Source organism: Chanodichthys erythropterus, chromosome 15, assembly GCF_024489055.1.
Source record: "Chanodichthys erythropterus isolate Z2021 chromosome 15, ASM2448905v1, whole genome shotgun sequence".
In the NCBI taxonomy this organism is placed as follows: domain Eukaryota; kingdom Metazoa; phylum Chordata; class Actinopteri; order Cypriniformes; family Xenocyprididae; genus Chanodichthys; species Chanodichthys erythropterus.
Window position 1 is genome coordinate 29,913,076 of NC_090235.1, and position 15,586 is coordinate 29,928,661.

The 15,586-nt window shown below is 36.4% G+C and overlaps 2 protein-coding genes across 4 annotated transcripts; one reads left to right on the plus strand and one right to left on the minus strand.

The window, feature by feature from the left end:
* Positions 1–732: 732 nt before the first annotated feature.
* csnk2b (casein kinase 2, beta polypeptide) lies at positions 733–6,032 on the plus strand. Of its 2 annotated transcripts, none has more exons than XM_067410802.1 (7): positions 733–803; positions 1,395–1,475; positions 3,109–3,211; positions 4,014–4,129; positions 4,229–4,304; positions 4,713–4,902; positions 5,009–6,032. In XM_067410802.1, the coding sequence occupies exons 2-7, from the start codon at positions 1,404–1,406 to the stop codon at positions 5,097–5,099; spliced, it is 648 nt and encodes a 215-aa protein (XP_067266903.1). In that variant the 5' UTR covers positions 733–803; positions 1,395–1,403; the 3' UTR covers positions 5,100–6,032. The 2 variants fall into 2 exon arrangements, with proteins under 2 accessions (XP_067266903.1, XP_067266904.1); XM_067410803.1 differs by lacking the exon at positions 733–803 and adding an exon at positions 890–951.
* Positions 6,033–6,586: 554 nt separating this feature from the next.
* Positions 6,587–15,380, minus strand: pdia8 (protein disulfide isomerase family A, member 8). 2 transcript variants are annotated; one of them, XM_067410801.1, is made up of 13 exons: positions 14,636–15,380; positions 14,199–14,277; positions 13,479–13,596; positions 13,306–13,362; positions 12,915–13,044; positions 11,751–11,864; positions 11,543–11,668; positions 11,273–11,455; positions 8,163–8,271; positions 7,942–8,070; positions 7,768–7,847; positions 7,619–7,676; positions 6,587–7,499 (listed from the first exon to the last, which is right to left on the minus strand). In XM_067410801.1, the coding sequence occupies exons 1-13, from the start codon at positions 14,794–14,796 to the stop codon at positions 7,410–7,412; spliced, it is 1,434 nt and encodes a 477-aa protein (XP_067266902.1). In that variant the 5' UTR covers positions 14,797–15,380; the 3' UTR covers positions 6,587–7,409. The 2 variants fall into 2 exon arrangements, with proteins under 2 accessions (XP_067266902.1, XP_067266901.1); XM_067410800.1 differs by having other exon boundaries at positions 13,255–13,362.
* Positions 15,381–15,586: the final 206 nt, after the last annotated feature.

Sequence of the window (15,586 nt, forward strand, 5' to 3'; positions counted from 1 at the left end):
AGACTAAATGCATGTTTGAGCTTTTTTAACTGAAAGCAACTTGCACTGCCATATGTCACTGCCATTGTTTTGTGTCAAGATGCACACCAATAACGTTTTTTCTAGTGTACGTTTATGAAAGCTACTTAAATATTCTAATTGTATAAGGCCTAATCATGGTTTAGAATAAGCCCTGTCTGTTTAACCGGGCCTAAGAGTTTTCTAAAAGGGAATTTGAGTAATTTCTTTTTGCTTACCATTTCCATTGTAATTTCATTGATTTTCTCTCTCTCTCTCTCTCTCTCTCTCTCTCTCTCTCTCTCTCTCTCTCTCTCTCTCTCTCTCTCTCTCTCTCTATATATATATATATATATATATATATATATATATACACACACAAACATTACAACAAAATTAAAAATGAAAAAAAAAAAAAAATTGTGAACTATTACTATAAAATAAATACATTGAAATATATTTTGTTTCGATGCATTCCAGGAGGGAAAAGATAGCCGTGCAAATTAAAAAATGTTTTTGCATATCTTAAAATAAATCTTACATGTCAGTTTTGCATTATTCGATGTCTTCAATATTTGATTATAGTGATATATAACATAAATATTTGGTCTATTCTAATCCAGATAATGGCAAAAACACAATGAATGGGAAAAAAAAACTCCGATTATAAAGACTACAATTCCTACAAATAAGAATTGTAAGAACGGAAGTGACCCGCCTTATCATCACGTGGTGTAGAGCAGAAGCCTCCAATCAGCGTACAGTTGTATCGCTGCGGCTAACATCGACCCCGGGAGATCCTTGAGGTAACACGAATAAGCGCTTTAATCGTTGTAATGGATAGGAATATGTAGTAGTTTCGATATTTGCATATTTTTCTGTTATTTTTGTGAATTCGTTGTTTATTTTACGTGTTAGGATACTCCCCGATGGACAATTTTTCAGGAGCAGTCGGTAAATTTGCTGCGGCCTAGTTTTTTTTTAAGTGTTAGCTAGCAGCGGCATGCTAAACTCATCTTGCGTTAGCTTAGTATACAAACTATAAATGGACGTTTGTCAAGATAGAAACGACTCTTTTAAACGCACCAATGTTTGTTTTTGTTTTTTACTACGGTTAAAAAAAAAAATAGTTGTCCATATGGATTTCATTGACTCGGCGGTAACACTAAAAAACTAACCATCAGGCTATGTTAGCGTGCGTCAGGCCAGTCCAGTCAATTGTTTACGTGAAAACAGTCAGACAAGATGCAATTTTTTATTAACGTGTTCTTACCTAAAACATATTAACGCAGCATTGTGACTGTTATTGTATATTATCAGTGAAACGTGACCTTTTTTAGGCTGTAAAAGTAACAGTCTTTGTATCTGGTATATTAATGTTGCTCTCATCTCTACAGTTTCCCAACATGAGTAGCTCAGAGGAAGTGTCGTGGATTTCTTGGTTTTGTGGTCTACGGGGAAACGAGTTCTTCTGTGAGGTTTGTATTCGTTTCTGGTCTTATATTTTGTATAATAACTATATAAAGCAGACCAGGGACCGTTTAAATTGATTAGAAATTAGCTACAGGGTTGAAATCTCTCAGACACGAGCACCACCCTCTTGAGGTGACAATAGATGCTGTAAGAATGTGTGTAGAAATATAAAGAATTTACAGGACAAATTACAAGCTTTTTTTCATCTACATGTTCACTACTACCACATTATTTTTTTAAAGGAAATATGGAAATATCAGTGTTTGAGGCTCAAAGTGTTACGGACAGTGATATTAGCTGTGATCTCTATATAAGTTAGTTGTTACACAGATCAAGAGTTTTCTTTTTTTTTTTAAGATACCCAAATACCATCCTTGTATGAGGTACCCCAACCTCAAATTTAAAAGGCATCTTTATAAACGCCTGATTTATACACTGATAAAAAAAAATGAAATTAAAATGTTTCATTTTTATATTTTATTCCCACTCCCTATAGTAATGTACTGTTAAATGTATATATTTAATTTTAATCTTATTTACGTTAATCTGTTTGTATTTAATCTAAGATTAATAGCTATTTTTTTATTATAATTTTTCATTTACTTATTTTTATCTAATTTATTTATTTTCTTATTTTAACCTTCTTATTTATTTATTACAGTTTTTCTTTAGACGTTTCCACAGACCTCCCATCACTAGGGGTTTTCGCACTGGAGGAATGTTTTTGTAATTCCCATAACTATTGGCAGAAGTACCTGGGGGGTAGGGCTGCACGATTAATCGCATGCTATTCTCACGCGCATTTCGTCAGTAAAGCCGGTTCCCTGATTACCGCTAAATCACAATCACCTGCTTTCAAATGAAGCGGCATTTAATAGACTGAGCCGTAGATCACTGAAAAGCCACGCAATATCGCGTTCATATCGCAGATGAATCGCCTGCGATAATGAACGCGATATTGCGTGGCTTTTCAGTGATCTACGGCTCAGTCTATTAAATGGCGCTCCATTTGAAAGCAGGTGATTGTGATTTAGCGGTAATCAGGGAACCGGCTTTACTGACGAAATGCGCGTGAGAATAGCAAGCGATTAATCGTGCAGCCCTACTGGGGGGGGGACTAAATTAATTTTTTTTTGTACAACATCTATTTTCTTTGTTTAACAGTTATATCTAATAAAGTATTAGATAGGACTGTTAAACGGATCATAAACTAATAAAGATGGAGAATGAGAGCGCTGTGTGCTCAAGCTCTGGCATTCTTAGCAATGTCAAAATAAAAGTCACACAGCAGGATATATATGAAGGCTTATGTCACTTCAGATTTCCTACTGGCAGTGCGAAGTGCAACCAGGAAAATGGCCCTAGGGGAATATTTAGGGATCAGACTGGTGGCTAGTTCTTATAACTACCCGGTTTGAAAGTCCCTACTCCCTTGTGGCCCCCTGGAGATCCCTAAAACCCTGTTTAACTGTCTCGGAATCACTTCGAAACCTGTTGTTTTGCTAAAATCAAGGTAGAAGTCAGTCAACCTGTGGTGTTGTAATCTGTTATTTTAGAGAACAGTAGATGAACCTGCTATAGTAATGCCTTTTCTGCATTGTTGTTGGTATAATGTATATCTCTTTTCACTCCATACAGGTAGATGAGGACTACATTCAGGACAAGTTTAATCTTACGGGACTCAATGAGCAAGTTCCCCATTACAGACAAGCCCTTGACATGATCCTGGATCTGGAACCTGGTCAGTGATTTAGTTTTTGAGCCATACCCACTTCACCTAGAAGTGGGTTTATTACTGTATTACTTTTTTTCTGTAACTGTTATTTCTGTAATTTTTCTATAATTGTCACAGTATGGAAGAAAAGGTCTGTCACTGCTTCCTTTACATTGCAACATTAACTTGAGGGTTTTTGTGCAACCATCTGCTGTACTTCAGGCTAAACATACAACCAACCAGGCACATTAAAATGTAGCTTTAGACAAGATCTTTTATTCCGAATCCATTAATCGCTTTGCTCCATGAATCTTGGGCAATTATTTATTTACACACACATAATAATGGTCATAATTATCTACCTAAAGCAAAATGTTTCAGCAAAGATGCATTTTGTAACTTGGTTTGATTTGAATATGATCCAGACAAATCATGAATGCATTTGAAATGCATTTGTTTTAAAGTGCTGCACCTGTAAAACATACTAGAGTTGACCTGCATTTCCCCATCCATTTTTAAGTCACCACGAAATCAGTTTTTTTATGGTATGTTGCAGTATTATAGATGATTTTTCTGTTATCGTTAATCAAACACATTAATGACAATAATTCCTCCAGCAATCTGTAATTCTCATGAAACCATTGCAGCATTTAGCAAACAATCCACTCAATTCCCGATGGACAAAATCAGGTCCCGCCCTTTTTTGTTTTTTCACTTGGAAATACATCACGACAGGGAAGAAAGGATGATCAGAATTTTTGTTCCTTACCAACTTTAAACATTGTGATTTCCTAGCTGTATTATGGAGGTGTTATTGTGTGTGTGTCAGATGAGGAGCTGGAGGATAACCCCAACCAGAGTGACCTAATCGAGCAGGCTGCTGAGATGCTCTATGGTCTGATCCATGCGCGCTATATCCTCACTAACCGTGGCATTGCCCAGATGGTACGTTTTCCCTGGGTCATGTAATTATTGCGTGTTAGAATTTCATTAAAGACCATTTTTTCGGCTCAATACTTATGTTGTCCTTGTTTTCTCTTGCAGCTGGAGAAGTATCAGCAGGGAGACTTTGGCTATTGTCCTCGTGTTTACTGTGAGAATCAGCCAATGCTGCCTATTGGTGGGTGTCCCCATTTACTTGGGCTTATTGAGCATGTTATTTCAAATATTTTTTGTGTGTCTCATTGCTCTGACTGATGTTATCAGCTAATTTCACTTGAAAAGTACATCACTCTTAAAAGTACATGTCTTTACCTCTGAAACCTTCTTTTTTTTTTTTTTGCCTCAATTTCTCCCTATTGACCATCTGCTGCTCTCAATCTGATCAATTCCTAATGGACAAAATCTGTTTTTGCCCCATGTTATTTTTTTCCCCTCATTGAATATCTTTTTTTTTTTTCTTTTTTTTTTTTTTTAATTTGATAAAGGACACTAAATGGTTGTTGGAGCAGGTCTGTGTGCACCCCTGCCGTCACATGATCTCACAATGAGTTAGTCTAGCATCTGTCTGTCTCTCTCTCATCTTCAGGACTCTCTGACATACCTGGCGAGGCCATGGTAAAGCTCTACTGCCCTAAGTGTATGGATGTGTACACACCAAAGTCGTCCAGGCACCATCACACCGATGGAGCCTATTTTGGCACTGGCTTCCCCCACATGCTCTTTATGGTGCATCCCGAGTACCGGCCAAAGAGGCCTGCCAACCAGTTTGTGCCCAGGTTTGTCCTTCCTTTATATGGCAGTCACTTGCCACTTTGTTTAAATTGATTTTCTGATATCTCTAAAATTGTTCAGTTTCTCAGTACTGTCATTGTCCTCTTTCAGGCTCTATGGTTTCAAGATTCACCCAATGGCTTACCAGCTACAGCTGCAGGCAGCCTCCAGCTTCAAGAGTCCCGTCAAAGCGATCCGCTAAGAATCTGAGCAGGGCGGGATGGGGTGGGTTTGGGTGTGTTGTGTGTCCGTCAACATGGCTTCACTCTTCTCCTATAATTTTAGATTCGACCAAGACTAACATTCAAATATGGAGAGAGTGAGACTATAAAAACACTCTGGGGAGAAACAAAAACCTTACCTCTGAAACACTGTACAGAAAATGGGGTTTCCTTGTAAAAACAATTTCAGTTCTTAATTTCCACATAGAAAATAAAGTTATAATTAAAGATAGATACCTGTAGGATGGCTCTGCTCACTTTCTGGCCCTGTTTGTTTTGGTTCACTAAAGTTAAGTAACGTTTACATACAAGACCGTCATGAATTGATATCTCATCAGTTCGTGGTGTAATGTATGTTGGACTTTGAATATAAAAGTAGGATTGATTGATCATAAAAACCAGTTACATCATCATTCAATCCCCTCCTCATTTCGACCAGATATTTGGCTTACTTTAAAATGGCTGTTGCATGAAAAAGGCAGTTTATTTTGGATTTGTTTTAAGCTCTGAATAATATTGCTGGATTGTCTATGACTGTTCTTTGTTGACAGACTGTAAGCTTTCAGTGCATGTATTAGAAAAGACCAGAAATGGGAAGACAAAAATGCAAATGGGAAACAGTCTGTCTTAATTAGACAAGCGTGTGTGTGTGGGTTTTTTTTTTTTAAATAATAATCAGTCCTGCACTTCTCTTCAGAACGACGCCAACCAGTTAAGTTCCTCCAGTGTCAAGATGACTTCAGAGAGATTTTACTAGATTTACCACAGAACCAGAATTAGGATGTTTTTTTATTTGGTATGGGCCCAGGTTTATCTTCTCTTGTTTAAAGTAATTTTTGTGGTAGAGAGGCGTAAGAGTAGAATATATAAATCAGTTTTGAATGCATTGGATGTATTTTTTTTTTTTGTGATTTTTTTTTTTTTTTTTTTTTTTTTTGATCCTGTTGAATGTTTCTTTACAGCTGTTAAGGAACCAGGGTTCAGAATTCACAATAAATGTCTTTTCCTATAAGCTGTGTAAGAGTCCTACATATGTCATTTATTTACCCTTATGTTTCCAAAATTGTATGGCTTCCATGGAATGCAAAAAGGTATATAAGATCCTGGCTCTTTTCTATGTAATATCCTGTGGTATATATTCCCAAATCATATTGACCACTTTTATGGTTCATTTTGGAACTTGATGCCTTTCAGTGCTTATTTTCATTATATTGGCAATAGTGTCCAGAGGCCTGTTGGCTTTATTGCATCAGATATATTCCATTCTACTCTCAGCTGATTGGTCCAGTTTTGGGTTTCAATCTTAACCCAGAATAAAGCCTGCTCCGGAGCAGGTTACACAAGTTACCATGAACGTCGCTAAAAACGAATCCACTTTCATGAACTTAAAAAAAAAAAAAAAAGTTTGCTCAATATAACGACATTTAAACATGAAAAAAAACAGCAGACCAAAGTCAATTTCCTTTTAATAAACAATACTTGAATTTCTGTTTAGCATTTCCTGTTCATCAAGGAGTACCAAACTTGCAGAACAGAAAGCTTAATTTAGATGTCAAACATACTAACTTTAAGGCATACATATAGAAAAAATACTAGTGACAGGACAATGTTTACTTTAAATACACAAACGCTACAGTCAACAAATAATCATTAAATAACCAATTCTTCAACCCATGTCATAACAGAATTAAGAATAGCAATTTGTAATTTGAACAAAACAAGACCGAGTCCTAGCAAAAACCTTAAGGGACTTTGGTCCTAGATTAAAAACCTACATGGGTTAAAAGATGCCATTCCACATGATCAACTCAGTAGGAAATCAAGGGCCAAGAAACAAACTCCACACATTGATAATGGCTCCATATGCTGATACACCACAAACTGAAACCAATTACCATTCCATCTACTGCATGAAATCTGATTAGTTTTACCATTCACGCAAAGCATGAATATTGGTCTTTTTGTAAATGTACGTTAAACAACAGCAATATTTAATGTGGACGGACCAGTAGATTTACAGATGGAAAAAATGAGTATCAAAACAAAGAACAGAGCAGTGAAGCTCATGCAACAAAGACCATAACAACGAAAACACGACTCTATAGTGTAATTAGCAATTGGTTCTATTTTCTATCACATATGGACAAATATAAATTATTACTTTGTATAATAAACAATTGGTTTTATTAAATTTATTGTTGCCAATTAATTTGATATGTATGGCTGAACAGCAGCAGAATTCTACAGAATTCTCCACTCTTCATGAACAACAATTTCCAGCTTTTTTTTGTTTACAGCTCTTCCTTGACTCCATTTAGGACAAGAGGGTTGGACGCCTCACGCTTCAGAAAGCCGATGAAATCCTTCACTTCACGGGCTCCCTGAAAGAAAATATATTCTTGCAGGTGACAATTAAAATACAAAGAATTAATGTTCATAATGACAAATATATGAACATGATAGCTATAAGAAACATGGTCATGGTTGAAATAAACACTACCTCATATCTTTTTGGCTCGTCTTTTCGTCCAGCAGCGGCAAAATATATTGTAGGAAATCTGTGAAAGAATAACAAAATATTAACAATGGACACTAAAAAATATACATAAAAGATTTGATGATGAGTGACAATAAGATGTGAATACATGCCCTTGTACGTCATAGCCCTGTGGGACATCGTTGGCAGTTGCATCCATCTTGGCGATTACTATATTGGGGTCACTGTATAGCTAAGAGTCATACAAGACCATAGAAAACAGAAAAACAGGATCAGAAGAACTTCAGAAAGAGATAGAAGTCATACCGATGCCATGTAATGCTCACCTGTTCTCCAAGCTCTGTATATTTGGGCTCCAGTTTTTTACAATGGCCACACCATGGTGCATAAAACTCAATAAGCACGTCCTTCTCTGGGTCATTCACAATCTGTTCAAATGTATCTGCCACAACCACCTTCCCACAAAAATCAACCTGAGTTAATGCCTGAAGTGATACTGTAAAAGAAGACTAAGTGAAAAGTGCATTTAAATAAACATCTCACTAACCTTGACCGGTCCATTGTTTTTGGCAGGTACAGGCTCTGATTTGACATAGCGCTTTAGTCGCCCAGCAAAATAGTCTTCCAGAAAACTCTCTAAAGACTTGCCATCCCGTCTGAGGAGAGTCCATATTTAGTTCAAACCAGACATAATTAAAAAAATTCACACTGACTGAGAAGGCTTATAACAAACCAAAATGCTGTAGAAGTTTTTGCCCGATGTTAGCTGAGGTATAGCTAAATGAAGAACATTATTATACTTAAACAATATTATGATAACAGTCTTATTAATATGTTAATATATTAACTTTCCCGCCTTTTTGAGGAATTTTCCGTCATTACTCATTTATGAGACAATGATTCCCCGCCATTGGTGGAATTTGCGGCTTTCTGTGTTTTCACTGTTATATATTTTGGATCTTCTGAAAGACTGGAGAATCTCCGGATAAAAACAGGCCAAAAAGGAGCAGAAACAAGCAATAAAAACATTGCTTATGCATGCTGTAGTTTTTGTTCAAAATGTTGCTTTTATTAAACTTACCCACATTCAAGTGTTTATAAAAAAGAATGCAAGAAGCTAGAATAAAACATTTTAAATATTTATTTTTTTAAAAGAAGAGGCTGTGTTCTTTTGATATACTGCATGTTCAGATATTCATACAACCAGTTATTCTGGGGGCCATGAAATTTTTGTGAAAATGATCAAAAACACTAGCCTGGCTTTAGCTGGCAACCTTTAAAAAAAAAAAAAAAAACACGCTGGCGGGAAAGAATAAGTATGATAATGGTATCTGCTCACCAAGTCTGCATTTATTTGATCAAAGATACAGTAAAAGCAGTAATATTGTGAAATATTACAATTTAAGTTTTCTATTTGAATGTATTTTACAATGTAATTTATTCATGTGATGGCAAAGATGAATTTCAGCATCATTAATCTAGTCTTCAGTGTCACATGATCCTTCAAAAATCATTTTAATATGCTGATCTGCTGCTCAAGAAACATTTCTTACTATTATCAAATGTAGAAAACATTTTTGGGGAAACCGTCAGGATTCTTTGATGAATAGAATGTTCAAAAGAACAGCAAGATTTTTTTAAACAATTATTATTTATTGACACTTTTAATCAATTTAATTCATCCTTGCTCAATGAAACTATTAATTTCTATTAAAAAAAATGTACTGATCCCAAACCTTTGAACCATAGTGTAATACCTTTTGAGATTAAAGGGGCTCTATGTAATAATGACACCCAGTGTTCAAAATAGGTACTGCAGTCCAAATTCAAAATATTGTTTGGCCCACCCCCTCGTTCAAAAACGCGGGTTGCCAGCTTTTACAGCATATGGTTGCCAGCAACAATAGGGAGCGCAATGGACCCTTCGCTAAGCCCCGCCCTGCTTAGTTACTGTTGCTACGCCTGTCAAGCTTTGGCGTCTGGCAAGTCATTTACAGTATGTAAGCACCGGTGTCAGACATTTTCAAGGAGATAATTAGTCATTTTTGGCGAACAGGTGAAATATCTGAGAGAGCAAGACAAAAGCGACTGCAGTATGCATTCAAGGGATATATCCACGACATAATATGCAACCGATTAGAAAATAATTTGATCAAAATTGAAGCTAAAGCTCCCAGCGCAAGCAGCAGCCGCCTCATACGCTGACCATTCAAATGGGAAACACACAATTTATTGAGGAAAAGCTTTGTTCATCCACAGCAGGTTAAGTGAAATTTGTGAAAATAACCTAATAATTATAAATCAAACAGCTTATCCATAAGTCTTGTGGAATAAACACAAGACGTTAGCCTGACCACTTTGCAATGATAACATTCTCCCGCTTATATTTTTAGCACGCCAGGCTAACGTAACTCCGTCTTGCCTTTAATCATTTTATTTCACGTTCAAATATATGTATTATGAACAAAAAACCGTCATTATTTCCAAGCAATGATGTGCTGAGTTAGCTAGCTAGCTAACCTACTTGTCAGATTGTCCTACCTGGGCTTACTGCAAATGCATACATCAATATTACATCATTGTTGCCATGATAAATAACACAAAATTACGATATATGCATTATTGTAAGGGTAGGTTTAGTGCTGGGGTAGGTGTAGATGTTAATAAAGCCATAGACCATGTTAATATCATGCTGGAAGCACAATCTGATGGGTAACGTTAGCATTTTTCAGATTTTGCTAACGTTACCTACTGTTTCAATGGGAAGTAGCAAAATCTGACAGGGTAGCACAAATTGTCATAACACCGGCATTTCTCCCCTTGGGTTTTAGGTTTCGGGAAGGGAAAAAAATTCCACCACCCCGTCCATACTTTTAGGATACTGGGTATCAGGTTAACACAATCCATAGGCACAACGCTTCGGCATGTTCCCTCGCTCGAAAGCTTGACAGACCTCCCGCGCCTAGTAACGGTTGCCAAACCACGATTGGCCTGTGGCGGTTTTCGGGCGTGGCTTAGCGAAGGGTCAATTGACAATGAAAGCTGATGAGACTTAAACACTGTAAGCTGATGAGTTGATTTATCTGTTTTGATATGCTGTTGTTCATAGAGATATTTAGATGGATTCAGAGGCTTTTTAGTAGAGATGCAACGATTGCAATTTTCTGATTTTTTGTTAGAAAGAAAATCGGAATCGGCAAAAAATAGTTATCGACCGATCACACTAAGAACTATAAATGACAACATATACAAACAAAAATCTACTTTTCTTCAATGCAGAGTTTTATTTTCATAAAAAAACAAGTAAAAGTCAGTAATAAAATATAAGAGAATATAAGAAATATAAAATAAAAGAAAAAGATTAATTTCAATTCATTATTTTATTTTCATTTACTCTATAACAAGGTTATAATAATATGTAAGAAATATAATATTCTTTAAAAAAAGTTTAGAAAATAACTGAAAACACATCGGAGTGATCAGACTACACCACGCTTCGGTTTCTCGGTTGAAAATGAAATATGGTGTTTTGGGTGTTGATAGCTTGTAGTTGCATGCCTTAATTACTCAACTACTACAATTTCATTTGAAGAATAAATCATGCATAATTTCATCTAAAACCTTAAAACAGGATCATAATGAAGTGTTTGTACTTACGTAAACTCCTCCCGCATTGTGTATTTGTTTCCTGTCCGTGTCCTGATGGTGACAAACGGCAGCTCAGTTCCATCTGACGCACCCAGACCGAACTCATCTTCAAGCTCCTCCATAAAGTCATTACGGTTCGCCACAGAAAACATCAGGCCCTGAGAACTGAACTTAGACGCCACCTTCAGCACTCTAAGTGCAGTTCAGACAAAGTAGAACAGATAAGTACTTTATGACTTTGTAATAAACATATTTGCTCACTGATTCTGAATGACCTACCTGTTTCTCCAATAGTTGGAGCCTTTGGGATTGTGAAGATAATCCAAGTCATAGTAGGCAGTCAATAAATCCCTCTTTTTCAATGAATCTTTATTCTCTTTGGTCAGGTGAGGACAAAGTCCAAAACTACAGAGCAAAAGCAATCATCATTTCAGCACTTGTGTGTGTTTGTTTTGTGAGAGTGTGTGGCGTATCAGTGTCTGCTCACATGTTGTCTCTGATGAAGCGCCGCAGGCCAGTGATGGACATTGGTCCTCCGTGGTGCACCACGCTCTCCTCAAACTTACTGCTCAGTCGGGGGGGCCGGAACAGAAGCACGGACCTGCAGGCAGTGTTCACAAATTTTTAATAGTGCATAATAATTTTAATATTAATAATTTTTCATCTTGAACAACAAGCTTAACAGTCCATATCAATGGTTCTCAACTGGTTTTGCTTCAGGATCCAGATTTTACATTGGATAAGTAAGCACCAAAATAGTTTATTGAACCAAAGTGAACAAAAATGTCTTCAACCTCAAATATTAAAGGCTTAGTTCACCCAAAAATAAAATTTCTGTCATTAAGTACTCTTCCTCATGTCGTTCCAAACATCTTCAGAACACAAATTAAGATATTTTTGATGAAATTCGAGAGCTTTCTGACCTCCCTATACACAGCAACGTTATTTCTGCTTTCAAGGCTCAGAAAAGTAGTAAATACATTGTTAAAATAGTCTGCGGTGGTTCAACCTTAATTGTATGAAGTGACGAGAATACTTTTTGTGCGCAAAAACAAAACAAAAATAACTTTATCCAACAAATTCATCTCTTCTATGTCAGTCTCCTACAGTCTACAAAAATATCACAAATTAAGATATTTTTGATGAAATCCAAGTCATTCTCCTACACTGTTTACGTTCAGCGCTTCCAGGTTCTACATTAGAACGTTGACTCATTATTGGCTGGCTCCCGCGTCAGCATCACACGCATACGCCAATACTGAGCTGGCGTTCTGACGTAGAACCTGGAACCGCAGAACGTAAACAGCGTAGGAGAATGACTCGGATTTCATCAAAGATATCTTAATTTGTGTTCCAAAGATTTGCTCATTATTATTATTATTACTATTATTATTATTTTTGGCATCTGTTTAATTTAGAGAGTTTCTTCCAAATTACTTATCTGTACATCTATAGCAAAAGTCATGGGAAGTATTTTCTCCTTCCTTTTAAACATGGATAAGCCTATTTATTTTCACAATTATATTGTTAGTTGCAATCTGTTATTTGCATTTGTCGTTGTTTTCCCCCTGCTGTTTCTCCATATCAGAACAGACCTGTGACTCAGTTTTTAGGACATTAACCACCAGTTGAAGTTCCTCATTTTGCTTACTCGTATATGACGCCATATTTGCTTCCAAGCTGGAGGTCTGTGGTGTGGGCAAAGCGGAAACTCTGTCTCATTAAACTGGCTCCTTTAAGAAACTCTGCGAGTTGAGAGCTGTCACTCCCTGAGAAGAAACCTGAGAGATGGACAGAGAAAATAAAAGAATGATGCAAGACATTAATAAAATAAGAATTATGCTAATCTATCTATCTATCTATCTATCTATCTATCTATCTATCTATCTATCTATCTATCTATCTATCTATCTATCTATCTATCTATCTATCTATCTATCTATCTATCTATCTATCTATCTATCTATCAAAATAAAGCCAACTACACTTACCAACTACACTGGCATCAAAGTTGTTTATAAAGTTCTCCAGGTCATGCTCACTTTGCAGAGGTACAGAATCCGGCCCAGCCTGATTCTTCATATAGTTTACAATTCCATCTGTTTGGAAATTTAGAAATTATACATACACTATGACAGCCAAGTTGCATTTGCATTTATGGCACACATAAGACATACATAATTTGAAATAATACAGGAACGCTTAAAATAAATACCAACTGAGCGTGGCCCATCATACGATGATGATTCCTGTCCGTTCCGAAATATTTTGAGTGTTGGGTAACCAGTGACCCCATAGTGCTTACAGGTTTCTGTATTAGAAGTACAGTCCACCTGAACAAAGAATGGCACACATCCTTAAACCATCTGAAGAAAATGCAATCTCTACTTATGACCCTATAAACATTACTATATCACATGAGGCTCCTTAATATTAACCCATATAAGATTGGTTTCTATTTATAGTAAAGTACTAACTATGGAAGTGGATGGGAAAAATATGAAGAAATGTTAAGGTTGCATTTTTGTTTAAAGCACTTCTATTTATTCTTCAACACTAAAGGTGTTTATTGAGAGGCTGTCTAAACCAGCATGTCGATTTTATGTGTGGCTGGACTTAGTGCTTTCTGGTATCCTTTTCATTTTAGCGAAATTAAATTAAATTAAATAAATTTAGGCAAATAATTTAGAATCACATTTCATGTTTGTGACTATACTTTTAAAACTGTGTATTTACCATTTATCCCAATATCTTGCCCCTTGACATCCATTGTAAGAGCATTACTGTAAACAATCTTTGTTTGAAATTGCTGTGTTAATTGGCAGCATGTGACAGACACTGTAAATAAAGCCTAATTTGTCTTAAATAGAACATTCCTGAAATGTGAACCAAGCCAAGAGTTCCAGAAATGGCCATTTCCGTCTCCTGTATTCACCTTGGCTAAAGTTACTGTTCCCTTCAGTCGAGTAGCTGCACTTTCAAACTCTGGGGCGAGTTTCTTACAATGGCCACACCTAAAGAAACAAAACAGAGCAGCAAAACAATCAAAAACTGCTGGAATGTTTGGAATAAATGACAACAATGCTGTTGAATAATTAACTTGTAATAGAACAATGGCTAAACTAATGGTGTTACTTATCCCAGGACACAACCTGAAAATACTTAGTGAAAATGAACAAATGTTCTTTTAAGAACCGAGATTGCATCGCAACTGTCAACTGGATGTAGGTACCATGGACAGCTCACGCCATCACATACAGCAGCACTGTACTGCGAGTTGCAATGTAAGCATGCACTCTGCTTATTGCAATTTTACAACAAAATGTTCTTAATTGCATATCTGTATGTGTAAATGAATCATTATTATCTCACCATGGTGCATAAAACTTCACCAGCAGGGTCTCGTGCTCGGGCGCGAGGTAATCGAAGTCTGCGTCTCTGAGCTCGAGCACATCACTGCGTCCACGCGCTGACAAGCTCAACATACAAACAACTAAAACACATAAAAAACCGCGCAATAGAAAATTATCCATCAAGGCAGGAATACAGAATATTTTTTCCAAATTCAGAAACCAAAACTGAACTAAATAAACGCTCCTGCCCGAGCGGCTTCCACCGATATGCGTGTGCCCGTGTGAGGGGCGGGATGAAAACACAATGTGTCACTGACGTAGGCGATGATTGGCTAGTAATTCTCCAGCTGATGAGATGTAAAACGGTCATTGGTGTATTTCTTTGTCAATCAAAGCACCTCTCCCGGGAGACTCGTTTACAGCACTATTACAGTCAGAACAAAAAACTAATAGTCGACTTATTCAGGTAATAAACAATTAAATAATTTATTTTGTGACATTCCTTCACATAAAATGATATGCGAACACTTCATATAATTGTAATAATAATTAACAGGAAACCATATAAATAATAATTAAGACAATTCACTGTCTGGCATTTTTTAAAATCACATCCTATACAAAAAAGGAACAGCAAGTCCACAATGTTTGAAATGTCTGTCTTTAGAAAAAAAGAACCATAAATATATCGTGACCCAGGGATCACACATTTCTTAAAGGGATAGTTCACCCAAAAATGAAAATTCTGTCATCATTTACTCACCCTTAAGTAGTTTCAAACCTGTATGAATTTCTTTGTTCTGCTGAAGGAAGATATCTGGAAGAATGTCAGTAACCAAACAGATCTCAACCCACATTTACAACCATAGTAGGAAAAATAAATACTATGGTAGTCAATGGAGGTGAGATCTGTTTGGTTACTGATATTTTTCCAGATATCTTCCTTCAGCAGAACAAATAAGTTCATACA

Excerpts from the sequence above, each read along its gene's own strand:
- csnk2b (XM_067410802.1), top strand. The coding sequence starts at position 1,404 with ATGAGTAGCTCAGAGGAAGTGTCGTGGATTTCTTGGTTTTGTGGTCTA. Across the intron at positions 4,130-4,228 it reads ACCGTGGCATTGCCCAGATG|CTGGAGAAGTATCAGCAGGG; the intron begins GTACGTTTTCCC and ends TTTCTCTTGCAG. Across the intron at positions 4,305-4,712 it reads TCAGCCAATGCTGCCTATTG|GACTCTCTGACATACCTGGC; the intron begins GTGGGTGTCCCC and ends TCTCATCTTCAG.
- pdia8 (XM_067410800.1), bottom strand. The coding sequence starts at position 14,796 with ATGGATAATTTTCTATTGCGCGGTTTTTTATGTGTTTTAGTTGTTTGT. Across the intron at positions 13,363-13,478 it reads TGATGGGCCACGCTCAGTTG|ATGGAATTGTAAACTATATG; the intron begins GTATTTATTTTA and ends ATTTCCAAACAG. Across the intron at positions 8,071-8,162 it reads AAAACAATGGACCGGTCAAG|GTGGTTGTGGCAGATACATT; the intron begins GTTAGTGAGATG and ends TTTTGTGGGAAG.